This window comes from Cyprinodon tularosa, unplaced genomic scaffold (genome assembly GCF_016077235.1).
Source record: "Cyprinodon tularosa strain WSP-4 unplaced genomic scaffold, ASM1607723v1 ctg516, whole genome shotgun sequence".
NCBI lineage: Eukaryota > Metazoa > Chordata > Actinopteri > Cyprinodontiformes > Cyprinodontidae > Cyprinodon > Cyprinodon tularosa.
This window is the reverse complement of record NW_024039248.1, coordinates 78,386-106,164: the sequence shown is the minus strand read 5'-3', so window position 1 is coordinate 106,164 and position 27,779 is coordinate 78,386. Positions and strand designations below refer to the sequence as shown.

Here is a 27,779-nt window from a genome sequence, read left to right as displayed (position 1 = left end):
AGATGTACGCAGTAAAAAGGAATGGTGAGAGGAGAAAATCTGTATAGTTTGTGAATTTGTATTTATTTGAAGATCTAGATCACAGGTGTCAAACTGGTTCTAGAAAGGGCCAATAGCACACCAGACTCCAGTCATCTCATCATGTTAAGACTGGACTCACTTGATGAGATGACTGGAGTCTGGTGTGCTATTGCTTGGTTGGAAAGAAAACCTTCAGCCTCACGCCCCTTTCTGGAACCAGTTTGACATCCCTGATCTAGATCCTCCGGGCCTTTGATCACTAAATAGAAAAAGTCTTTGTGCTTAAGCAGATTTTTTCTAACATTGACATCTGTTTTGAACACATTGTTCGTCCACCGATTTAAAACCAGTTCACTGGGATTGGTGTATCAAAGATCTGTTTCACAGACCCATGGGGCCCTGACGCTACTGATTCAAGACATTTTTGGTCTCTCTGTTTTTCAGTTGTATGACCTGGACGATGATGAAAAGCGCAAGGAATTTCTTGATGATCTTTTCAGTTTCATGCAAAAACGAGGTAAGTTTTATCCCTCTAAGAGCAGAGATATGTTTTTATCTAAGGCTAGAAATAGACAGAGACTAGAAAATGCCAAGGATCAGTGACCATTAACACATTAACTCAGCAATTAGATTTGACAGAAAACAGAAACACTCACGAGAAAAGAGGCAAACACAGGAACCACCTTTTCTTTTGATCTAAATCATAAATTTGATTTTGTAAAAATATTGAGCAAAATTTAGTCTATTTGGTAGATATGGTTGTTTTGAGATCTGTCACAGTTTACGGCAAATGCAACAATATAGCCCTCTGTTACACACAACAGAGAGAGAAAACGGGTCAGATCAGGAGCATGGCAGTATCATCAGCATAGAATTAATAAGACACGTCAAAAACATCCTAAATATTTAACCAATGCTGAATATATAGACAGAAGAAAGAGAATAGTGCTCATGACTGATCCTTGTGGTACCACACATGGCAGGTTCTTAGACCTGACAGATCTAGTTTACTAAATCACGGAGTTGTCTGTTAGCACAACAGGAGCAGGGGTTGAGTCAAGACTGGTCCTTCCAATATCCTCAGAGTCCAAGACTAAGATTGGATCTTCCAAGAGCAAGACCAGACATTCTGAGGCTAAGAGAAAACCTTCAAAGTCCAAGACTAAACACTTTGAGTCCAAGACCAAAACCAAGCCTCGAAAAAGACCAAGACCAAGAGGCAGAGGCCAAATCTTAAGAAATAGAACAATATTTTCGAGCAGTTTTTTTTCTTTTTTTTTCCTATTAGTAGGAAAGGATTTGAGAATAGAAAAGTGGAGGACATTACACAGAACATTTGAAACATGATAAAAAAAAAGACATGCTAGCAATTAGCATGGTAGATGAGGAAGGTTTTTGTTAGTTAACGTACTTCATGGAGCCAACTTTTTACTTTCTTCTGGGAGTAACTAGAACTACCCATTTAAAAACACTGCTAACAGCACAAATTCTCTCCCAGTGTTGGATTACACAAAAAACAGAGAGCTTTATCACAGTTAGCATCCACTTCATTGAAACAAAGTCGCATATATTCTGACAGTATGTAAACGTGACATACCGTGTCTTTAATTTATAGTTTTACATCTCTGTTATTTGGTAATTATAAGCGTTTGTCAAACTCAGAACTGAAGGATATAGTATTCAAGGCAGAAAAACAGATTTTCTAGAACGTTTACTGACAACAGAACCAGAGTAAGCAGCGTCTGGAAGTGAATGATCACATATGTGCAAGTCACTAACCTGGTCTTCCTGCCTCCTAAATTCGTTTTTCTAAATGTCTTTTTATTTTATCGACTCTTGAAAATAAAGAAATTATGTAAATCTACATTATGAAAAAATCTATGAGACATGATGATGACTTAAAATAAACCCACCATGATGGCATTGTTTAAAATTAGAAAAATCAGCGAAGCCAAAGAAACGCTGGAGGCAATAAGCAATAACCAGGCAGCCTTCGCTCGACCATTTGGTTCTTTTCAGTTTTTGCAAAAGTTGACTCCTTCAAAGGAAAAAACTGCTGATGGTACTTAAAGAGATAGTAATCAATTAATGACCCCATCCTTGGGTGCAAAGGTAAATCATTAGAGGATTTATCAAAACACAAAGGAGGCCATCATGGCCATTGTCTGCTCTGCTTCTTCTAGAATCTTTAAAAGAGAAATGTCTGTCTTTGTTTTCAAGTCAGAACCCCTTTCTGCTATCACTTTCACAAAGACATCATGTTTGAGCTGATGCAGAGCAAAGGAAAACCAGCTATGGTCAGAAGTCAGAGCAAATGCTACCAATCTTCCCTGTTCTCTTTGAAATGGTGACAGCAGAGCAGTTTTTTTTAACTACCAACACAGCAGGACCTCATTAAAAACCAACAAATCCCTGAGTTCTGCATGTTGGGGGGTCAATAACCATGTGTACCACATGGTCCGATGATGTCACTAAAAAATACACTTTTTTTGGTGAAGAATGCTTTATCTTACTTCAGTTTATTCATAAAAAAATGTTTATGTGTTACTACATGTGTTTGAGGAAATGAAGCTCCCTCAGGAATGAATCTGACTCTTTTTTTATTGCTACATTAATAAAATATAGCATTGTTATTGGAATGTTTATTGAATTGCACTGCAAAAAATTTGAATATAAGTAACTCACTTTTTCTTAAAAGAAGCACTTTTTTTTTAATTAATCAAGTAAGTGAGACACTTTGCCAATGGAATAAGACAATTTACATTTAAATAGTAAAAAGAAATACTTTAGTCTCTTATTTCAAGTGCATGATATCTAATTGTCTTATTTTAATGGTGTTGGGATAATTATCATTGATGATGTGTGAGTTTATTATAGCGTAATATTAACCTAATCTGATTTAGAATTAGCATTACAGAAGCTATATTTTTAATGATAGGGATGGGTAACCACACATTTTAGGCATGAAGCAACGAGAACACCTGAATTTACTTCACCTGCAGCTGTAATCAGTGAATTAGACAGAACCGCAGACTTAATACGATAGCTCATTAGATAAATCACATATGGGAAGAAATTTTCTTTCCTGCACATTTTTGGATCTGGTCAGGGGTCCAGATATTCTGACTATTCAACACAGACTATTGACTGGTTCTCTGGATAATAGAACAGTTTCTGGTTTTGTTTTGTTAATCTTTTACTATTCTATATCGGAGAATATTTTCAATGGACTTTAGTTAGACACTTTGCATAGAGGAGATTGAGTCGATTTCAACAGTTTCAAAGGGTGTAAACTGCTGAGATTTGGGAACACAGAAATAAGTCAGAGTGAAATCCTTTGCTCTGAACAGATGAACATTTAAATATGACATTCCACTGAAGGGAGGAGCCAATTTTTCTGTAAAAGTGCTCTTGCTATTGACAGATAATCTTATTTTCCTATTCAGATTAAGGGTAAATACACTTATTTAAAGACATTTTTACTCATTTTCAGAACATTTTTGCAGTGCAGTTGCTACAGAATTATTTTAATTTATAAAAGCTGTTCTGGCTGTGTAAAGGACCTATGGCATCTCTAACTATCCACAGTGATAGCACAGACTATTTTCCAAATTCTTGCTCCGTGTGTAAGGAAATTGGATTCATTAACATCACTTAGTAAGTTTGAACAAACTCTGCAGACTCGTTTAGCTGAGAAGTGTCAATCTTTAATTTAGTTCTGTAGTAAGGATTTTGTGTTGTGTTCATTGATGACTGTTTGTCTAGAATGATAACATATCTATGAACAGTCGCTTGCATAAGATTAATATAGATTGTAGGAACTAAAAGGGAAAAAAATCCTGCAGTCTGGGTGTGATCGTTTTTCTTCTGGTTCTACGCCCCCCCACTGCCTTCAGATCAGAAGTTGAATAGAGTTTGATAAACAGTCAGTTTTTCCTGGTTTCTTTGCATTAATTGTTCATCCCATGAGTTAAAAGAGTGAAGTCAATGAGGTGGAGAAATTCTCATCCCATTATCGGCTCAGAGGTGTAAAGTGAAAGACTCAGCGATGAAGCCAAGCATAAAGATGATTACTGCACTAACAGAGATCCTGATGCTCCACATTGTTCCAATTACGAAGCCCTCGCTCCTTAAATAATGAGAAATTAAGACAAGAGAAGTTTATTCTCAGTTTCATTATGATGAAATGGTTGATGCCAACGGAACGTCCATTCCCTCTGGAGGACTTTTTACGTCTCTGTTAGTGGATTGTAGTGACAGTGTCATGATTTATCTAAAGATCTGACCCACATGCAGAAAGCCAAACAGAGAGCCAGGGAAAGGTTCAACTGATTTATTGTGAGTTGGTAGAGAGGAGTCCAGTGCAGCTCTAAACACTGTCGAACCGGGACTGAAAAGTGAAAGGGAAGAGTCTGTGGTTAGTTCAGGCTCAGAGGGAGATTTGAGTCTTTGATTTGAAGAAGGTTATAAAGGCAACAGACTCACGTTTCCAGAAAAAAGGTGCCTTTCGTTGAATCCAGTCTGTGTGGGTTGTTCCAGTAATAGACTTGTTCGTTGGAGGGCGGACAGGGTTTAACCAGGTTGAGGTGTTGCTATGAGGAACGGAGGAGCTGACTAACACTTAGATTTCCTGCGGTACTTGAACGGTTTCTTGTGGAGATGAATCCCCTGCTCAGAGAGAAGCTCAAACAATCCTTGGGGAAAAGTACATCCAAACCACCAGTTTATTCTTATTTTCTATTCAGTTTGGTGATATTATTGGTAAATTTTAATGAAACAACGGCTAAATCTTAGGACCAAAGGCTTTGTCTTATGCAGAAGGTCTACGATAATATAAATAAGCATATTTGTCTTACTAGATTCCCTTTGAGTGGAAAAAATGCATTTTTGCATTATATAGCCACTTTCTGCACTGTGCCAATATCCCATTTCCTCCTAGCACACTGCTCACTAAAACCTTTGTGGAACAAACATGCTTCAACTTATTCAGTCCAAATTTGCTTGACTTAGAGTCAAGATGTGCATCTATAAACTTTGAGATTCTTTAAGACCTTCAAATTGGGTTTCCTGGTGTTTTGCAGTATTTATTTTGTAAAAAAATTTGGCGAGGCTGAATATTTTTCATTTTTTAATCAACTATAAATGACGTTACAATTTAAAATAGTGGTTCCAACTGAATAATATTCCTCAGTGCCTTTCTGTTACTGTATACAAATACAAACAATTGTATTTCCAGTTTATTGATTGGGATCTGCACTTGCTTTAATTCACATCTGTAATTTCGGGCGGAATTTTTTCCAAAGACTCTCTGGGCTTAAGGGTTGTTGTTTTTTTTTCCATACAGTTTAACCATTTTCCCGGTAAAGTTCCTGGATGATTTGGTATTTTTTTACTCTAAGAGATCCTACATTTTGCTTTTTAAAGCCTTTTATAGTCAGCTAAAGGCAGCAGGTAGAGGGGCAGCAGAAAGGTCCGTTTGGACAAGTCAGTCTCAGGACATTGTGACTCCTACAGCTTTAACTCTGTGATCTATGTGACAAATTGTTTTTTTTTTTTTTTGCTCCTCTCCAGTGAATAATGTTGACGTTTGCAGCCTCACAGTTTTGGTAGATTTGTATTGAAGGTACAGGAGGACATCAGTCTTGGTTAATAAAGTCTTATTCATTCACTTCCCATGAAGCCCTAATTACTGGCTTTAATTGATGTAATTTTACCACCATAGACAATTCCTCACTGCTTTCCTCCCTTACTGTAAGGGCCCCTCTGCTGTTGTTTGCACTATTTCCATGCCCCTATTGATTGCTATTATGGTAAATCCAATGGCCACAATGGAACCCTGTCAGCAAATGCAGGTTAATTATCTCAGGGTCGACTACTATAGAATTGTTACAAAAAACCTGGATTCCCTCTTTATGTGCGGCTCTAAATAGCCTATGTGATTTATTGGAACCTCTTTATTTAACAAAAATTAGACTTTTATATCCGTAAAAGTCTCAAACTGCTCTGAAGTAAATTCCAGACAAAGCTTTTACTTTTGTTTTCTGTTCTTCAATAACTAAATAAGTTATCAGATTTGATTCATATTTTTGGAGAATATAAGTACAGCATATCTATGTTTAATTTAGCAAAGGCAGAAGCAGTGGAAGGGTGTCAAAAACTTCAAAAAGTTATACTCTTTTCCTTTAACACAGCTGTCAGACATTTGACTGGCTTAAGATAAACTGGCCTTATAAGAAGATGCAGAAAGGTATTGATGGGAGGAACCAAGTTAATAGAATTGATCCTGGATATTGTGTTTGCGTTCTGCAGGGACTCCAGTGAATCGGATTCCTATCATGGCAAAGCAGGTGCTGGATCTCTACATGCTCTACAAGCTCGTCACAGAAAAAGGCGGCTTAGTGGAAGTCATCAATAAAAAGATATGGCGTGAGATTACCAAAGGCCTCCACCTCCCTACGTCTATTACTAGTGCAGCATTTACTCTGCGAACACAGTGAGTATGACCAACGGCTGCCCTTTAACCACCGCTCTGACACAGGTCTTCATAAGGGATACTTCCTGTTAAATACTACAGTTGTACGACAATATGTCGGATTATAGTTTAACAGATGAAGGCATGTTGTTTTTTTAATGTGATGTTAGAATTTAAATCTGAATAAATGTAGAACCTGGACTGATTATTGATATGTTTGAGCAACTGTTCAGTGGTTTTCAAGGAACCCTGAGAAAAATAAGGAGAAAAACCTCTGAAAAATTTATATTTTTAGTTTAAGTGCTGTTAATATTTTTCTTCCCTTCCTTCTCTGTTAATAATGGGGTCATGATACTGTCAGAGTAAATCTAGGCTGCAGAACCTTCCATAGACATATATAAGAGTAGACCCTACATTGACTGTCACAGGCAGAAATCACGGGCACCATCTTGGGTAGGTCAACCTGCTACCCTAACCTGCTGCTTTAAGTAGAACAGAAAAAGGATGCTTCAGCACTGCAGCGTATATATTTTCGTTTAAATTAACAGAATGTTGACATCATGGCTCGAGTGATAATTTTGTGAAGGCAATCCCACAGTCCAACAATGGGTACATTGTGCTGTTACAGCAGCAAAAGATTACAGCAAAAGTGGTCACACAAATGTGGACGTTAAAAAGTTCATAAAAATAATAGAATAAGTGACAGAAGTAAAAAAATATACAATTCAATTTTATTTGTTAAGCACTTAAAAACAAACACAGCTGAATAAAGTGCTAAAAGAAAAATAAATAAAACATAAAACAGTATAAATAAAAAACAAAACAGCTAAAATATGGGTAAAAATAGCATCCACATAAAATATGAATAAAAAAATATAAAAAAAATAAAATAAATAAAACCCTGTACTTACAGTGTTTTTACAAATATAAGTACTGTGCATCTAAAGAATAGATAATCAATATACAGCTGTGAACATGTTTACAGTATTTTAAAATACTTTTAGAGTATAGTTATAAAAATAAAAAATAACACCACCCATCGCGGACAGTCTCCCCCCTTTTTTTTTCTTCAAGCTGGGGTCCACTACCAGAGGCCTGGGAGATTGAGGGTTCTGCCAGTAAGTCTGCTGTTCCTAGAACTGCACTCTTCTGGGCCGAGATGTCTGATGTATTTCCAGGGATCTGCTGAAATGGCTTAATTACATTTAAAAACAGAAAGGTGGACTGTGATTGTGTCGAAAAATAGGTTTTGTGGCTTTAAAATATCATGAAATATGCTTTGGAACCATAGCAGAAACTGGAAGGTAAATTGAAAGACCAATGCTGCTAATTATGGTACGAATAAAGTATCTAAATATTTTATTGCTCAATGAAAAAGGTTTTATTTTTGCTGCAGGTATATGAAGTACCTTTATCCATATGAATGTGAAAAGCGGGGACTGAGCTCCCCGGGGGAACTTCAAGCAGCAATTGATAGCAACCGTCGAGAGAGCCGAAGACAGAACTACACGTCTGCCATCTTCAGCTACTCAACCACTGGCTCACAAAGTCTCCTTCCAACACCAAAAATACTACCACATGTGCCGACGCTATCCCATCAAAGCAGCTGTATTTCTCAATCACCTATGGTCAAAAAAGGTAAGATAATGATGTGTGGACCATTCTGAGGCTGGCTTGAGATAGAAAATATCACTTATATACTTTAACAGTTCAGATTCAAACCCTACAGCTGGATAGATGCATTTAAAAACTAATATTTAACCGTAGTGTTTAGCTCTGAGTGGAAGATGGAGCGGGAGATCTACGGTGTCTGCTGTGAAGCGTGCGCTGTACCGGTCTGTTTTGGTAAAGAGAGAGCTGAGCCATAAGGCAAAGCTCTCCATTTACCGGTCAACCTACATTTCTATTCTCATTTATGGTCATGAGCTTTGAGTCATGACCGAAAGAACGAGATATCGGATATAAGCGGCCAAAATTAGCCTGGGCTCTCCCTTAGAGATAGGGTCAGCAGCTCAGTCATCCTAGGAGGACTCAGAGTAGAGCCACTGCTCCTCCATGTTGAGAGGAGCCAGTTGAGGTAGCTCGGGTATCTGGGTAGGATGCCTTTGGGACGTCTCCCTGGTGAGGGGTTCCAGGCACGTCCCACCGGGAGGAGGCTCAGGACAGGCTGGAGGGACTATGTTTCTAGGCTGGCCTGGGAGCACCTTGGGATTCCCCCCGAGGAGCTGGCCCAAGTGACTGGGGAGAGGGACGTCTGGGCCTCCCTACTGAAGCTGCTACCCCCACGACCCAACCCCTGATAAGTGAAAGAAGATAGATGGATGGATGGTTTAGTTCTGAAATCAAGCCAAAATCTGCCATAAAGGAACTACTTATATGGGACTTTTACTCACAGGGTTGTCTTGATTTAGAATAACAATGTTGGCATCAAGTTACAAAGTTTTTGCAGTCAATCAAGCATGCTAACCTATCCAAAATGGATCGGCACAATGAGCGTTAAAACATTTTTCACTAATTCAGTTTCAGATTTGTTCTATATAAGAATCTATACTATTAATAACAACTATGATCAAAAACTATGGACCAAAAAAGCAAAACATCTGTTAGGCATTTGGAGGAGAGTTCCTGCTTTAAAGGCACACTATGCAACATTTTTCAGTTAATTAATGTGTTCCATAACGTTTTGGATGATTAAATGAGTCATTTCAGGTTGAACAAAGGTTTTCTCGGCCGCCCTGATGGTCTGTGGGGGAAATACCGCACTTGCAATTGCAGGAGCACCGACCCGCACCCACAGGCTCAGAAGTCTCGCGAGAGTCGGTCTTGCTTTACGGCGAGGACTGCTACACCCCCAAGTTAAAAGCATGCTCGTTGCTAGCACAGTGGCGATCTTTGTGCAGTGCTGCGTTCACACCGGACGCAGCAAAAGCAGCAAAATCGCGTCTGCTGCTTCATTTTTGCTGCTTGTACCAGTTAGTTCTGACGCGCGGCTGAAGCAGCTTTGCTGCTCTGGCTGCGTGGTGCAAAAGTGTGTCTGACGCGCGTTGGGCGGAGCTTCACTATCCTTTCTCTGCCTTGCAGCTATATTTGCTGTGATCAGTGGGAATAAAGTAGTTTTAATATGTTTTTAAGTGAGAAAATACACCTGAAAACGTAATCAGTGCCGTCAGTTCATTCAGATTATCAGCCTGCCTTACAATATTTTTTCTGTCGGAGCCGCTCAGACCCCCACATACCAGCGGTGCACCGACAGTAGGAATCCCTTCATCAGCAGCCTCTGGCCGGGTCGCCTCCTCGCGGTTCACCGCGGTGGCTGGTAGGATAATAAAAGCGAACATATTCTGCCGGCAGATTTCTGCATTTTAAGTTAATTTAGGCGTCAATAAACTGTTTAAGAGGAGTGATCATCAGCGCTATGTCTCTCTCCCTGCCAGCTCCCAGATCAGCTTCTCTGATTGGTTGACGTGGCGTGTCGAGCAGCAAAAATTCAATTTTTCCATCTCGAGCAGCAGCGCGTTTGCGGCGCGTCAGATGCTTAGTCATTCGTTGCATTCGCCTGTCTGCTAAGCTCAAAACAACCGCGCCTGGCTTGACGGAGAAACCAGGAGAACAGCTGTGCATATTTACGACAGTGCACTTTTACTTTCGCCCTCTGGGGGGAGCCTCGCTGGAAAATCAACACCGGTTGCATAGTGTACCTTTAACTGGAGAAGTCCAGGTATCCTGGGGCCTTGCTGACAAGAGAAGGGAGAATGAGGCAGATTCAGTAGGTCAGTATGGCTGCTATAGAAACGCCACTGCCATTTACAGGCATCATCATTGTTAGGTTGAATCAGGTAAATCGTTTTACCAAAGTAGGCTTTGGATTACCTTCAGCTTCTGAGTGGAGCTAGAGGTGAGGTCTGGGTAGAGGGAAGTCTGGGTTTCTGCTGTCCCAGCCATCCGGTTACAGTCACAGATATTGGGTGAGGTATTGTGATGTGTTTAAAGAAGTCTGTCCGTTCCATTCCTTAATATTTAATTTACATCTTAGCGTAGAATAATTAATTTGTAGAAGCATATTTCTGAAAAGAAAAGCAGCCTAGATTCATCAGACGTTTCTTCTAGCTTTGGCATTGAGTACTTTCCTGGTTACTGCAAACCAGTGCAGTGTTGAGAGGGTAAACGGGTCAGTTCAGTCCTACTGGCGAGTTTTCTGAGGGCCCAGGACATCGTAGACATTTCTTACTCTGACTGAGCGGAGTTTTAACAGGGATGGGGCTGGTTGGGCCAGAGCTACGTTCACCTGTAAGGCTCAGAGCGTTCATTTGCTCTGCTTTGGGCTTTTTGACTCTGAATCTGACTCTTCTTTTCAATGGTAATCTCTACAGAGGAGCTTGGGATAGTCAACGGCCTGCCAAGTAGGATGGCCCTCCCCATCTCACCCAGTGAGCACCATATGGCAGCCTTGGGAGCCCAGGCAGCAGGGGCTCAGTCAGCGGCTCTGGAGCATCTTTCAAAGTTTGAAAGCTGTGAACCAACACAAAACAAAATGATTAAGGTTACTGAAGAGGAGCAGAGGATAATGGAGCAGGCACTTCAGCAGAACCTGATCGCACTGGCAACCCAGGCTCCTCTAAGCATCAAACTCAATGACAGAGGTGAGAACTTTTTTTATCAACTTTGGCTAGAAAGTGTTTTTAATTTCTTGTGTGGATTGGGTTTGTTTTGGGCTGCTCATTGGGCTGCCTTGCAGCAAGAAGGTTCCAGGTTGGATTCCCAGCCCAGGGTCTTTCTGCATGGAGTTTGCATGTTCTCCTTGAGCATGCGAGGGTTCTCTCCAGGTACTCCAGCTTCCTCCCACAGTCCAAAAAACATCACTGTTAGGTAAATTAGCTTCTCTAAATTCTCCTTAGGTGTGAGTGTGTGGGTGAATGGTTGTTTGTCTCTGTGTTGTCCTGCGATGGACTGGCGACCTGTCCAGGGTGGACCTCGCCTCTCGCCCATTGACAGCTGGAGACAGACACCAGCACCCCCCCACTTGGGATTAAGTGTGTTAGAAAATGGATGGATGGATTGTTTTTTTTCTTTTATTCGAAGGCACGAAAAGATCTAAGACTTGGATTTACTTGATTTCAGCACTTTTCCACCTCAGATGTAGCGTATGAACTCTTATGTCCCACTTTAAGACTATATTTTTCGCCCAAATACGTAGCATTAGTAAATTGTCTTTGTAATTAGGAATGTAAAGATATTCTGTTGGTAAATTTAGTAATTGTAGAGGTCAGAGGAAGTAATTCTGACCTAGAAAGTCATGTTAATTTGTAGGGATGCACGATATAATGGGCCCCCTATCGGTATCGGCCTTAAAACTGAATATCGGACATCGGCCACCCCACCGATATTTAACCCGATATTTGATCAGCTTCTGAGTTTCTAAAGTCTAAAAAAAAAAAATAAATACTACTTCTTCTTCTTCCTCAAAAACTTCTTTTTTACAGACTTAAAAACTTCTAAAGACGAGGGAAAAAATATTGATACATTAAAATATCCCAATATCTTCATATGCTGATATATTGCCATTTAAAAACACCATATCAATCTCTTTTACTAATGAAATATTGCTATATGTCATCGTTATGCTACGAAATCCCCCGAAAATTCACAAAATGTTGCCATATTTTTATATGTTGATGATATAAAAATATATTTGAGTATATTATTTTTCAAAGTGTCACAAATGCATAACAAAACTGCTATTTTCAATGACTACGTATTTTTGTCCAGCTTTAACATCGGTATCGATATCGGTTATCGGCTGCATGAGTTTTTAAATATCGGCATATCGGATATCGGCCAAAATCCCAATATCGTGCATCCCTATTAATTTGTTGTTTATTTGTTTATTATTGAATGTTCAAAATGCCCAACAGAAGAAATGAAAAGAACGATAAAACAGAACAAAGACCACAACTAATGTGCCACAGACTCTGATTTGGAAAGCAGGATGTTGTTTAAACCACAGTCGAATGGATGCAACTATGCTTAGTTTCCTCGCCCCTAAAAAAACCTTTTAAAAAAATCAACTGGAGTGAACTACAATCTTACTTAAATCACAAAACTACCATCTTTAAAGTGGAATTACTTTGAGATTTAATATTCATTTTACTGTGAATCAGGATTAAAATTTGCTATCTACAAATAAAATAAAGAGTCTCAAAATGGGTCAGGCCCCTGGAATTATACTGTAGGTAGGCCTACATTAGGTCTAACCAGACATCCAGTGTACAGCAAGTTTAGGTTAGATATAACTAGTGTTGCACCGATGCCATTTTTTCGCCCCGATTCGATACCTGGCTGTGCAGTATTGGCCGATACCGATACCATATCGACACCATCTGTTTGAAATTGATGTGTGTGTATATCTGAAGAACTGCAGACTACTAGGATGTAAAATAATTGCCATCATGGCTTTGTCAGGCTGCTGCCTACCTTTGTGAAGCTCGAAAAAGACTAAGACAAAGTGAATCCAGTAGAACTTTTTATTGCCTACCTGGAATGGGTGTCAAAAGTTGAATAAACTTTTGGCTCTTAAAATGGTATTGATGCCCTATTTGTTGGTACTCGCTGATACTGATACCACCATTTTAGTGCTGGATCGGGGCCCTGCAGAGCTGCAGGTCGCACTTTAGCGCCGCCCTTGTGGCTCACTGAAGCTTTTTTAAAATTCATGAAAATGGAAAAAAAGGGATGCTTTCCAATGCTGTAAAAGTTTGTACAATAAATAAATGTAAACATTCCTATCAAGAAAGATTTGCGTCATAGCCTGCGATACACAAAAAACTGATTTCTTTATTGTATTTCCATAATTCAGATGAATGCAAAAAAAATAATACTGCAGATTAGCCACATGGTGTGGTATTTTCTCTAGGATGCACTGCAAGGGAAATAAAAATATAATCATGAATGCTTATTATGTATTTAGGCCTACTTAGTCACTTGACAGTGAGCTAATATACAGTTGGAGCCCTTTAGGAGGCTATAAGATTTTAAAAGTTTTTGCAGCTCTGGTCTAGCCAGACATCAGAGGAGTCAGAGATAATCAACAGTAATGGTCGTCACTTAATGGATTTGTTAGACAACTAAACAAGCCAGGATACTGCAAACCATGGAGCCACCAAGGTGAAGGCAGCTGGTACTGATGAGTTTCACTCAGAAATGTTTCTTTGTTTTGCTATCTGTATGCCATTAAAAGGGATGTTTTAGGGTGATCTTTTACTCAGAGTAGTGCTCTGCCTTGTGCTGGAACTTTTTCTCTGTTAAGGCTAAGAAAATTAATTTGGTAATAGCAGAGAATATATATTTGGAAGTTAAGGGCAATGTGATGCGCTTCCCAGAGGAGCACATCAGTATGTTTACAATTCTGGAACAGATAAATAAAAGTCTGCCTAGTACTATGATCTATATGTATAGCCTATCTGCATCTGGTCATTGATTTTCTGGAATTGATTTATCTCAAATATTGCTGAGATTAATTAAGTACCAAAGTACAACTCAGTTTATTATGATAAAGCAGACAGAGAGATGGTTTATCACTTATTTATTGTGACTATAATATATATGACATATTACCTTACATTCTACAGATGCGGTCTGTTTTTGTGAAAATTTGTAGTTCATCTAATTATTGACATTGATATATATATATATGTATATATATATATATATATATATATATATATATATATATATATATATATATATATATATATATATATATATATACATACAATGTCATATATATATATATATATATATATATATATATATATATATATATATATATATATATATATATATATATATATATATAGAGAGAGAGAGAGAGATATATGTCTGATTCCATGTTAGAGAGTTTATTAAAAATCATATATTATAGGAGACCATATAATTAAACTTTCAACCTGGAGAGACACACAGAGAAAAGTTTTAATTAGAAAATATTTAACTTATTTATACAGGTAGCACGATCATATTCTTTAAAATATTTCTAAGGAAAACCAGCTGATTGCGAGGACACATTGACTCTTCTCAATCCCTCTCACTGAGCATGTTTGTAGCGACAGTGGAGAGGAAAACTTGCTTTTAACAAGAAACCTCCAGCAGAACCGGAACGAGGCTCAGTGTGAATGGATAAGTAACCTAGAAAAGGATTAGAGTAGTCTTCATCCCGGATTTCTAATTGTATCATCATGCAATTGACTTCACAATTGAATATGATTTAGATGTTAAATTTAAAATGGTTGCATTTTTTTTTGTGACTCTCCGGGTCCTCCATAGTTGTGTTTCTTTGCTATATGAAGATATAATCAGGACTGGTCTGTTGTGCCAGCTTACCAGAAGATTATGAATATATTAAATAACTAGAAATAGCAGTTAGTTAATTAATAGGTCATTCAAATGAAGGGTAAAGCTAGTTATTTATCATCAGTTGAATGATTATAACTGTAATTTGCTTACTGACCAGGGTTTTAGCCCCTTTCCTAAAAGGTTAGACCTCTGAAACCAGCTGTCAAAAATCCAGTCGTCTTTCACCAATTTAGTAATTCGGGCTATGAGTCTAAATTAGAAAATTAGAGTCCGAGCCAGGTCAGGGAAACAGAACATAAAAGGAACAGGCTGGTTCAGATTTCCAGGAGTCCAAACTCAACGATCTGGCCCTGATAGCTGGGATTGAGCTGTACAGGTGCTGGTCATAAAATTAGAATATCATGAAAAAGTAGATTGATTTCAGTAATTCCATTTAAAAAGTGAAACTTGTATATTATATTCATACATTACATACAAACTCATATATTTCAGATGTTTATTTTGTTTAATTTTGATGATTACAAATGACAACAAATGAAAATCTCAAATTCATCATATCAGAAAATTAGAATATTACTGAAGACCAATAAAAACAAAGGATTTATAGAAATGTTGGCCAACTGAAAAGTATGAACATGAAAAGTATGAGCATGTACAGCACTCAGTATTTAGTTGGGCCTCCTTTGGCCTGTATTACTGCAGCAATGCGGCGTGGCATGGAGTCGATCAGTCTGTGGCACTGCTCAGGTGTTATGATAGCCCAGGTTGCTCTAATAGTGGCTTTTAGCTCTTCTGAATTGTTGGGTCTGGTGTATTGCATCTTCTTCTTCACAATACCCCATAGATTTTCTATGGGGTTAAGGTCAGGAGAGTTTGCTGGCCAATTAAGAACAGGGATACCATGGTCCTTCAACCAGGTACTGGTAGCTTTGGCACTGTGTGCAGGTGCCAAGTCCTGTTGGAAAATGAAATCTGCATCTCCAAAAAGTTGGTCAGCTGCAGGAAGCATGAAGTGCTCTAAAACTTCCTGGTATGTGGCTGCGTTGACCCTGGACCTCAGAAAACACAATGGACCAACACCAGCAGATGACATGGCACCCCAAACCATCACTGACTGTGGAAACTTTACACTGGACTTCAAGCAACGTGGATGAAGTGCCTCTCTTCTTTTCCTCCAGACTCTGGGACCTTGATTTCCAAAGGAAATGCAAAATTTACTTTCATCAGAGAACATGACTTTGGACCACTCACCAGCAGTCCAGTCCTGTTTCTCTTTAGCCCAGGCAAGACGCTTCTGACGCTGTCTGTGGTTCAAGAGTGGCTTGACACAAGGAATGCGACAGCAGAAACCCATGTCTTTCATACGTCTGTGTGTGGTGGTTCTTGAAGCACTCACTCCAGCTGCAGTCCACTCTTTGTGAATCTCCCCCACATTTTTGAATGGGTTTTGTTTCACAATCCTCTCCAGGGTGCGGTTATCTCTCTTGCTTGTACACTTTTTTCGACCACATCTTTTCCTTCCCTTCGCCTCTCTATTAATGTGCTTGGACACTGAGCTCTGTGAACAGCCAGCCTCTTTAGCGATGACCTTTTGTGTCTTGCCCTCCTTGTGCAAGGTGTCGATGGTCGTCTTTTGGACAACTGTCAAGTCAGCAGTCTTCCCCATGATTGTGTAGCCTATAGAACTAGACTGAAAGACCATTTAAAGGCTTTTGCAGGTGGTTTGAGTTAATTAGCTGATTAGAGTGTGGCACCAGGGGCCATCAATTTTGAACCTTTTCACAATATTCTAATTTTCTGATATGATGAATTTGAGATTTTCATTTGTTGTCATTTGTAATCATCAAAATTAAACAAAATAAACATCTGAAATATATGAGTTTGTATGTAATGTATGAATATAATATACAAGTTTCACTTTTTAAATGGAATTACTGAAATCAATCTACTTTTTCATGATATTCTAATTTTATGACCAGCACCTGTATATATATAGAAGCAGGAGCAGGTGGATTAGGTGAGTATAAATTGGAAACCGGGCAGAGTTAGGCAGGTGAGTGAAATTAGCAATTAGGTCAGTCCTTAGAACCATGATCCTGACAAAGGGGGGAGGTTAAGTTAAGTGAATAAAACAATCCTGCTGTAGAACCTCAGCCACTGAAGAAAGGTTTTAACCATAACATTTCCTGAGCTCAAATCTCAAATGCCACACAAGCAGCTGCAGAAAACCGGAACAAGTATGGAAACCCAAAGGTGCCATAAATTTAGTTCATAAAAGGCAGCAATATTAGCCTAAAATATAATAATGATTCTTACTGCAAGCAAGTCAGTCATAGTGATTTAGCTCAGTAAAATATTCAAAAATGTACATTTTGAGAAGATTTTACCAAATATTTGCGTTTAGATTCCCCTGTTTATTCCCTTCATTGATTAATCAAGATTTAAGTTTAAATGTAACACAATATAAAAAGGAATTAATTAGGCTAGGATTACAATTTGGGCACAAAATATGTATGATGGTGTACCCGGTTATATTGACCCAGGTCCAACAAAGGCCGTCAGCTGTCAATTATTTTTTAATTAATAAACTGATAGCCAAATACTCTTTAAAGAAGACTTTTTGCTAAATTAAACCAGTGGGTTTTTTCAGCCAGTGGTAAAGTGATATTTGATTATTAGAATTGGCTAATTGGTTTCTGTTAATCAGGTTATGGTAGCCGGGATGTTTAAATTTGAGTTAGCTAATTGACATCAGGATATAAGGCTTCTTTTGTGACAGACAGTGATCCTCTTTGCTTTGTCTCCATTGTAAACCATTTTAAGCCGTAAAAAAACAATGTTAGATTGCAATAAAAGCACTGTTTAATTCTCATTGTCATGAAAAGGTCATTTAGATTGATATAAATAATCAATAATTGACAGTATTTAATATCTCTATATATTCTTATCGCTAAATCGTAAATTCTGTTAGTTGTGTCCATTAAACGGCACAACAGAGAAAAATAAAACCTTCTTCAAAAAGGCTAAGAAGCAAAAAGGATCCGCTGTGGAAGCCGCTGTGCTTCAATCAATAGGAGACGAGCTGCGCCTTAGCAGGCCTCTGAGCAGAGAAGACCTTTGGAGTCCACGCAAAGCAGAGCATGCTGGGTAATGCTGTCCACTGTCTGTATAATCAGGACATTAAGCATTCAGCTTTATCTACCTCTCTGTTTGTATTAATTTTACACCGATCTAATCACGTTGGAGAATTAATTGGTTGATTACATTAAAATCCTTTTATGTTGTGGGAAAAGTGTGACATAAAAACAGAGGAGTGCTGTTCTTTGATGGAAGCGTAAAATTTAAGAAAGAGACCCTGAAAGTCGACTTTTCATATCATATTATGCAAACTCAGGTTATATATTTTTGATTATTACAATATGCTTAAATATTTAATTATAGGCATATTTTGTGTTTACAGTGGGAGTAATTCTACAGGAGGGTTGATACCACAGGTTCTATAATTTCATTTAGTTAGATTCTTTATTGGCTTATAGCGCTTTATATGGATGTAATAACCATATCTATTCTCTGCTGGGCCTCATCTGTTTCAAACTGTTGTTTAATTGATAATTGGCTAAGAAATTTGTCCAAGTCTTATGATAAAGGTAATCCATAATTCACACACACAAATGTCTGAACTCTGCCTGTTTTTACTTTTCTTCCTCTAACACTTAATAAAGCTCTTATCCTGTCACTCTCCAAAATCTCCCCAATACTGCTCCTGCTTTTTCTATTCCTTTTTCTAAATGCTCATATCGAGTTTTCCTCTCTCCCTCTGTGCTTTCTCTCCTGACAGATGATAGACAAGAGTCCGCATTGAACCTGTCTACCAACGGCATTAACAGCATCAACATGTCAATAGAAATAAATGGAGTTGTCTACACAGGTAAATAGATGGGTCATTTGCTGGTGTAATTGCAGGGAGGAAACTCAATAAGTTATAGCAGCATCCAAGTGCCGAGTCCTTTACACAATTTGATGTCTTTTCTATAAAATCCAGTGTGATGAAGTGGCAGGCCTATAGAGTTTAAAAAGTTAGAAATCTTAAAATTGGACCTTTGGATTTCCGGTCGATGGGGTTTGGTAGCTGTGTGTGAGAGAGAGAGAAAGAGATTTTTCTGGTCTTCTACTTTTCAAATGCAATCCGTCTTTTTTAAGAACAGTGTTGTTTATAAGAGCTACTTTATCTCTGCCTAAATCTGACAGAAGGTTTGATCAGCTTCTAGCTGAAATAGATATCGATTAGCGTTCTGGTTGCTCAGACTTAACTGTTGGGTTGATGATGGCAGCTAAGAGTCTGTGAGGTAACAGGATGAGAACACAAACACGATTCCTACAACAGAGCATCAGACTCGATCAGTCTAAATGTGTTTTCATGACAGTACTTCTCTTGTAGAGAAAGGCAGTGGTTATTTTTCCTTTTTGTTTCTATTTCAGTTTTATTTTAGGGCTGCAACTGACGATTATTTTGCAAATCTGTTAATCTGTTGTTTAATTGATTATTAATCAGATAGACAAAGGTTCCTTAAAGAAGATTTTTTTTATGATATCCAACCAGGTAAAACGTTACTTCAATGCAAAATGTTTGTATATTGTTTTACAATTTTGATATAATCCCTGCTCTAAGTGGGTCACTCTGACAGCTAAAGGCTTGTTTTACCCTCTCTATACTCTAGTTAACGATTATTCGATTACTAAATTAGTGAATAGATTATTTTAATAATTGATTAATCTGATTAATTGTTTCAGCCCTAGTTTATTTACATTAGACTTTACTATCAGCTGGATTTTTTAAAAGAATAAATGGTTTATATTAAGCTGCTGGACATGCAAACCTTTTACACCCAGCCACACTAACAATGCTCACACATTTATACATAATCTGCTCACAACTTAGGCACATTATTTAAGTATTTAACAAAAAATAATGCAACTGACCCTTAAAAACACATATCTATCATACATAATTACTTCACTCTGATAATTTATCCCTTTATTGGGCAGGTAACCATTTTTTATCACTTGCATACCCCTTACAAATGGAGTCCCCCCTGTCCCTCAATGAAGTCTAGAAGCACAAGATCTAAATCCAGCCATTCAGCAAAGATGCTGCTACATGGCTGTTCATCTTATTTTGGCATTTGACAAATTAGATGAGTTATTGAATGATATATTACCTACTGTAAATTAAGTTGAAAAAAAAAAGTTAACAAGTTAAAAAAAAATGTAAAAAGCTAATTGAAAAGTTAAAAAGTAAAGTAAAAAATGTAATAAGCTAAGGGAAAAAGAAATGAAGTGCCTGTATCAGCATTAATACTTTAAGGTTATGTTGTAATAAAAAAAAAAGTGTTTTTAATGAATTTCTTATAGAAGCGCTATTATTTTTTTTCTTAATATATTAGGGAAAGTGGCCTTTTCTTGTTATTACATTAACCACAATTATTTAATATTTAACTGAGTGCCCTATAAAGGGATTTATAAATGTAAATAGAAGTATTTATATAAATTCCAAAGAAACATTATTTAATTACAGTTAATTATAATATAACATTTTGAAATTATTAATACATTTATTTATTGGACATTTAATTATGTAATTGTTCATTTTAATAATTATCTTATACCTTTAATTTAAAGGTATGAGACATAGAGCTACATTTTTCTTCAAACATCTTGCCAATAATTTCAGAGTTCAGACTTCAGTGAGTTTTTCTTTCCAGTGTTTAAAAAAAAATCTGTTCTGCTTTTTATTATATAAGAAGAAATGTAATGAAAAGGTTTTTTCGGTTTGATTGGCTTATTTCATTGTGTCGACTTCAGTGAAAAGCCTCAGCTCTAAAATGGTGGCCTTCTGCTGACCCAATCGATGCTGGATGCAGTCAAGCAGCAGCCTGCCAATCTGATTCCTCGCTGGTCAAATCATACCGCTCGGCTTATTGCAGCTGCTTGCAACATAAACAAATTATTTTAATTTTTTACTCACTAGTTTTCTCTACTGTCTGAGATGAGAAAAATGCTTTTGCAGATTTCAAAACTGCACTATGGCGTTACATTTGTGTCACCACAGCATAAAATGATCAAGTTGAGTCAGTCTGCAGGAATTTGGACAACTAAGCTGTTCTTCTTTGACTACCACTGACTTTCAGCAAATCGTAGATACACCAGCAGGGGGCGCTGCATTTAACCAGTCACACACTCACTTCCTGTCTAAGTTATTGTAGAATACACAAAAAAATAAAATTCTTCATAACCCTTTATTCCTGCACAGAAATAACATTTTTTAATGGAAACTGAATTAAATTATCACCCTTTATGAGAATGGAGCTGTGACCTTTAGCTGTGAGCTCATTTTAGCTGCTTTTAATCTGTTTTACCTAAAATAATTAGTTAAAAGTAATAGTAACTTCTCCAAAAAAGTAACTAAGTTAGTAACAGCAACTGCAAAATAATATAACTAGTAACTGGGCAAAGTAACGACGCTGTTACTTTTTATTGTCTAAAATTTCAATGATTTTTTTGATGAATGTCTTGTTTAAGGCTGCAACTAACGATTATTAATCTGTTGTTTATTTTTTCTTTGATAAATCAGTCAATAATCTGATAGCAAAAGGTTCCTTAAAGAAGATTTGTTTTACAAAATTAAAGGTACACTATGCAACCGGTGTTGATTTTCCAGCGAGGCTCCCCCCAGAGGGCGAAAGTAAAAGTGCACTGTCGTAAATATGCACAGCCGTTCTCCTGGTTTCTCCGTCAAGCCAGGCGCGGTTGTTTTGAGCTTAGCAGCGAATGACTAATGCTGCGTTCACACTGGACGTAGCTGGCGCGACAGAAGCAGCGAATTTACATGCAAAGTCAATGGTTGACGCGCGTCAAGGCGCAGCAAAAGGTCCCGCGGCGCGTTTTGAGCTGCAGGCGCAGCACGTCTGAGCAGCTGAAGCAGCGCGTCGGGCGTCGGGCTAAGCATCTGACGCAGGGAGAGAGACACAGCGCTGATGATCAATCCTCTTTTATTGACGCCTAAATTAACTTAAAATGCAGAAATCTGCCAGCAGAATATGCAGTTTGGATTATTTAGATGAAAAACACCTACCAGCTGCCGTGGTGAACCGCGAGGAGGCAACCCGGCCAGAGGCTGCTGATGAAGGGATCCCTACTTTCGGCGCATCCCTGGTATGTGGGGGTCTGAGCGGCTCCGACAGAAAAAATATTGAAGGCAGGATAATAATCTGAATGAACTGACGGCACTGATTACGTTTTCAGGTGTATTTTCTCACTTAAACACATATTAAAACTACTTTATCCCCACTGATCACAGCAAATATAGCTGCAAGGCAGAGAAAGGATAGTGAAGCTCCGCCCAACGCGCGTCAGACACACTTTTGCACCGCGCAGCCAGAGCAGCAAAGCTGCTTCAGCCGCGTCAGAACTAACTGGTACAAGCAGCAAAAATGAAGCAGCAGACGCGATTTTGCTGCTTTTGCTGCGTGAACGTAGCATAACTGCACAAAGATCGCCACTGTGCTAGCAACGAGAATGCTTTTAACTGGGGGGTGTAGCAGTTCTCGCCGTAAAGCAAGACTGACTCTCACGAGACTTCTGAGCCTGTGGGTGCGGGTCGGTGCTCCTGCAGTTGCAAGTGCGGTATTTCCCCCACAGACCACCAGGGCGGCCGGGAATACCTTTGTTCAACCTGAAATGACTCATTTAATCATCCATAACGTTATGGAACACATTAATTAACTGAAAAATGTTGCATAGTGTGCCTTTAAACCAGGTGAAACTTTTCCACTTGAGGAATTCTGGAAAGAGCAAGTTGACAGAAGAAAAAGTTTTTTTTTTTTCAAATTTTAAATGTAAAATGTTTATTTATTTATTTATTTTACAATTTTGGTATAATTACTGCTCAAAGTGGGTCGTTCTGTCAGCTAAAGACATATTTTACAGTGTCCATACAGCAGATAACAATTAATCAATTTCTAAATTAGTTAATTACTTAATCAGATTATTAAATCTTATTAATTGTTTCAGTCCTAGTCTTCTTCACTGGAAAAACACTCTAGAAATAAGTGAACATTTCCTAAATTAACTGTATTTACCCTTAATTTGAGTAGGTATTTGACAAAGTTTGCCAATGGAATGAGTATTTTTATTCTTAAAATAAGATAATTAGATAATATGACTTATAATAAGACAATGTAATTGTGTTTCCTTATTTTAAGTATAAATTGTCTTCTTCCATTGGCAAGATGTCTCTTTAACCACCTAAGTCCAAGAAAAAATGCACTAATTTTAAGAAAAAATTACTTCTAGATTTCGATTTTTTTCCAGTGTTACTAGAACTTTAAATACAGCCTTTAGTTCAACTATCAAATATTCAATGTTTAATATGAATTCATAAATAAATTAAAAGGACTTCATATGTGAACAGAGTAATCCTTTGGGATAAATAAAGTTGAGTCTTAGTCTTTGGTTCAAGGTAAAGCATTGGCTCACAGATGGCCTCGCAGCTCTTGGCCCAGATCAGTCCTGCATGAAGTAACCCTCCCAACAGGCTCTTTCCTAACAGAACCAACCCCCGGGCCTGGGTCCAGCATAGCCTTCGCCATAACAAAGCCTTGTTGTCATTTTTATCACAATGACTTTTGAGCTTCTCTTTGCCTAAAGCATTACCAAGGACCTGTTCACATGTAACCATGTGAATTAAACATTCGACCCTGGACAGTATGGCCTCTTCAATCATCTAAACTCAGGGATGTCAAACTGGTTCCAGAAAGGGTCGTGAATGGAGTCTGGTGTGCTCTTGCTGGGTTGGAAAGAAAACCTGCAGCCACACGGCCCTTTCTGGAACCAGCTTGACACCCCTGACCTAAGCACTAGAGTTGCAGCACCTTCAGGGGAAGATAGATTTAATCTGATGACTTTTTAGCACCCCTTCTATTCTCTAATATGTGTATACTTTTGTTTGTAGAAAGTTGGAACTTCAGAAGGGTGATCATATATTTTTTAATCTATGTTCAATTGAATGGAAAACATTCCCCTACTAACAGATCACATAGTAAATTTATGTGATCTGTAATAGATCACATAGTAAATCTGACACGTTTCTCTTTGTCCTTTCAGGAGTCCTCTTTGCCCGACAGTCAGTGGTAGCGGGGATTAAGGAACGCCACGGGAAGCACAACTATAAAACTCAGGGAAAGACCAACGCCACATTTTACCAGCCCTCTTGCTTCTCCTACTCTTCTGCCTCACTTCATGGACAGAGAAACTCTTCCACCTAATCTTCTGTGTGTTACTTGGATGAAGCCAACTAAAGATTCGCTAATTTCTTCTCTAAGGCAAGATGAGAAAAATTCAATCAACAAGCCACAGATTGATTAATTTATAGTTTTTGACCATATTTAAACATGTATTAAAGGAAAAGTCCGTACAGCAAGGAATAATCAATGGATCATTATTTATACCTAAAACAAATACGTTTGCAGTGATTTAATGAATTTAGCGTTAAGCAAGAAAAAAAATAAAAACAATAATTTTCGTGGCAATCACTGAGTCTGGGAGCAGCCATTTTTGCTCCCTCCTGCCATCTTCCAGCAGTGACGTCACGGTGCGGTAAGCCTAGCGCCATTCTCCCCGCTTTCCAAGCTAAATCAATGGGAACTACTAGACACATCTGCAATCAACAACAATTATTGAAGATTTCCAGAGGACTTCACCATTGAAATTCACCAGAGCTATAGTGAAACTGACAATGCCCACGTGCATGGCAGCTGGATGCTGGAATACATCGGGGAAAAGTGAAAAAAAAAAGAGTTATTCCACCTTTCTGATTCCTGATCCTCCACGGACGGGTTGGTCGTTGGATCGCCAACTTGAAGAGGGAGGATTTGCCATCGAACTTCTGGCCAGAGAAAAAACACGTAATATGTAGCCAACATTTGGAAGAAGAATGTTTTCAAGATGACTTGGATAATTAACCTGACTCCATCAAATGGATTTGCTCCGCATATCCATCTGGAAACCTTCCGTTGAAGTAATTTTGGGAAGGGGCAAAAATACTGGTTAGCTGATTGGCCTATGTTGGTGATAGACGGGCCAAATAAACCAATCAGATCAACGAAGCATATGACGTACTAACAGAGCGACGACGAAAACACAACCACAAGCCAGGCTACTCTTGCCGAAACCAGTTGGGAGAAGAGCAAAAAACATCTTTTCCTCTGAGAAAAGCCTCCAGAGCAGTGTTTTGCTCTTCTTTCAGTGAAGAAATACTCTGTAATTCCGATAAAACTTGCTCGATAGCCACGCTAACGCTAGTTTCATCGGCTGAAGCCGCCATGTTCTTTAGACTGAACTGTCGCGCTTCTCGTTGGTGAAGTTGGCGAACGGCTCCAAATTTTCTTCAACAGAGAGTCTCCAGACTGATTAGCGAGTGAAACCTTGAAAGCTCGCAAGATCAGGATGGTCTCACGAGGCTATTGGATAATAGCGCGTTGTGACAAACACCAGATACAGCACTGGGACTTGATCAACAGCCGATACCGCACCGTGACGTCACTAACCAGTAGGTGGCAGTAGTGTTCTTTGACAAACATGGATTCCTCCAGTAAAGCACATTCACATGGAAATTACTCTGAATTAAAAACACTTATCATTTATTGAACAGGATGGAATCATTTCATATTTGAAATACTTTCAGAAGTTTGAATTCTGAATATGAGCGGACTTTTCTTTTAATTCAAGATGGATATAAAGATCAAAATATACACAGATGACAGTTTTACACTGAATAAAAAAGCATGAACAAAAACGGTAGATGGAACACAGCTACATTACGAGAATCCTACAGAATGACTCAGAACTGTTTGGCTTCCTCTTATTAGAAACATTGTACTTATTGACTAAATATTTCTAACATTTTATTGTTGTCAGGATTTTTGTCAACGATTCCCCTCCTGCCTTTACTTTCACTGTTTCGTCGAAAGGTACAAAATAATTTCTGCAACCTAGGAAAGTAAAGCTGCTGTATATCAGAAATCTTATTCTTTAAAAAATTTGTAAAGCAATCCATAATTCTTTATCTCTGTAGCTGTTTGTTGTTGCTTTTTGTTTATTTGGTGTTGGTCTAGTAACTTTTTTGTGCCACTCTAATTTCTCTTTACTAATGTTTACCTATTTTGCAAACTATATTAACACTTTCCTCCAAATGACTGAATTGACTTGCTCTTTGGAGCTCAATTCAGCCATGACTCTGAGTTAAGATATTATAGTAAGAAAGTGGAAAAAAATCCAGCAGGATTACAACCCTGGAAGCAGAAAAAATTAAGCTTCGTGATGAGCTGTAAGAGACTGCAAGTCAAGCAAACTCCAACTTACCTCATCTCAAAATTCATCATGTAAAAACTATTTCCAGATATTCCCAATAACACCTAAACGATTGTGTGAAAGCCGCTCACAAATTGTGAACAACTCCATGGAAAGCTTTTGTATGAACGTTTTATCATTAAAGTTCATGTTTGTGTAAAGCAAAGAAACTCAATACTTTTGTCAACATGGTGCATTTAAAAAAATATCAAAATTATAATGATCTTATTATTATATTTGCTTTGGTTGCTCTCTCTTCTGAATTAACCAGCTTTTGTCTGAGTGCTGCTGGGTTTGAAATTCCCTGCTATGTTGTTTTTAGAGAAAATCTCAGAAACTCCTGAAATATGGAGTGAATTTTGTTCCATTATTGTTACAAAGAACATAAGTAAATGGCTATATAAAAAAGTTTTTTTAATGAAAATATGAAGATAAAAACTAATCTAAAAATGAAAAAAGAAAATAAAATGGTTTTAAGAGTAGTTATGAAAAAGAAAACATATGTCTCTATATATATAGAGAGAGAGACATATATATATATTTTATCTTTTCATTTAAATTTTTTCTATTTCAGATTGAATTAAATAAATAAAATTATTTTTAAAAAGCATAGATATTAGTAACATCTTCGATGCTGAAGAGCGAGTGCTTTAATTGGGCTTAAATTGATAAGAATGTGATCCTTGAAACACAATTTGAAAAGAATGCAATTCGTAAAACTCAATATGAAAAAAAAAATCATCAAATTTGTAAAAAAAAATGTAAAAATTTAAGTTGCAAAAATTTTTATTTCATGAAATAAAATATTCAAACAATTATATCTAAAAAAAATATAAAATCTTATTAAAGTTTTTCGAAGTTTTCTTTCTGAATTTATTTTTTTTTTTTTCAAATATCCATTCAGAAAACATGTTCTATTCAACAATAATGGGACAGAACTCCCTCCATACTGACGCAGACAGAATTCCAATGTTTTTTTGTGATGCTGTTTCGCCTCTGGTTGATTTCCTAAACTGTTTGAGTTCATTTTGTTGCCCCCGGTAACCGAGGGGATGTTATCCACCCAATAACCCAGAGTTTGATAACAGCTTATGTTGCAGCCTGTGATAGAAATCAAACTGCAGATACTGGTCTGTTTGTGTAGGTTTCAGGTAAACCTCAGTGTTGAGACTCCCATCATCCTCAATGTGCAGCACAGTCCAGGATGGGTAATCAATGCCTCTTTTCCATTGGCTTTTTCCTGCCCTGCTCATCTCTCATCATACCTCTTCCTTAGCAGGGATGAAAAAAGCCAGTATCAGTACAGAAAAAGAAGTAATGGAAACTTCCTTCACATCTTATAATGTAACATATTCCAATGCTAAATATTGCAGCAGACACAAACACTCATTGTCCACTTGGTGGCACCAAAGGGGGTCATTCTAAGTCAACTCAATCCTATAGTGGCTTTGCGTCCACATCAGGGTAGGCTGAACACTGCTTTTGATAGAACCAGGCATAGTGCTGCCAAGGCTCATCATAGAGCAGCTTT

At 37.9% G+C, this 27,779-nt stretch overlaps 1 protein-coding gene across 1 annotated transcript in view; it reads left to right on the top strand.

Moving 5' to 3' along the window:
* arid3c (AT rich interactive domain 3C (BRIGHT-like)) overlaps positions 1-24,376 on the top strand; it is a 29,810-nt gene extending 5,434 nt beyond the window's left edge. Inside the window, exons 2-7 of the mRNA XM_038303676.1 lie at positions 466-538; positions 6,331-6,514; positions 7,890-8,131; positions 10,864-11,133; positions 18,681-18,770; positions 24,005-24,376. Coding sequence (XP_038159604.1) covers positions 466-538; positions 6,331-6,514; positions 7,890-8,131; positions 10,864-11,133; positions 18,681-18,770; positions 24,005-24,165 — 1,020 coding nt within the window. The 3' untranslated portion in view covers positions 24,166-24,376. The remainder of the gene's footprint in view (positions 1-465; positions 539-6,330; positions 6,515-7,889; positions 8,132-10,863; positions 11,134-18,680; positions 18,771-24,004) is intronic.
* Positions 24,377-27,779: the final 3,403 nt, after the last annotated feature.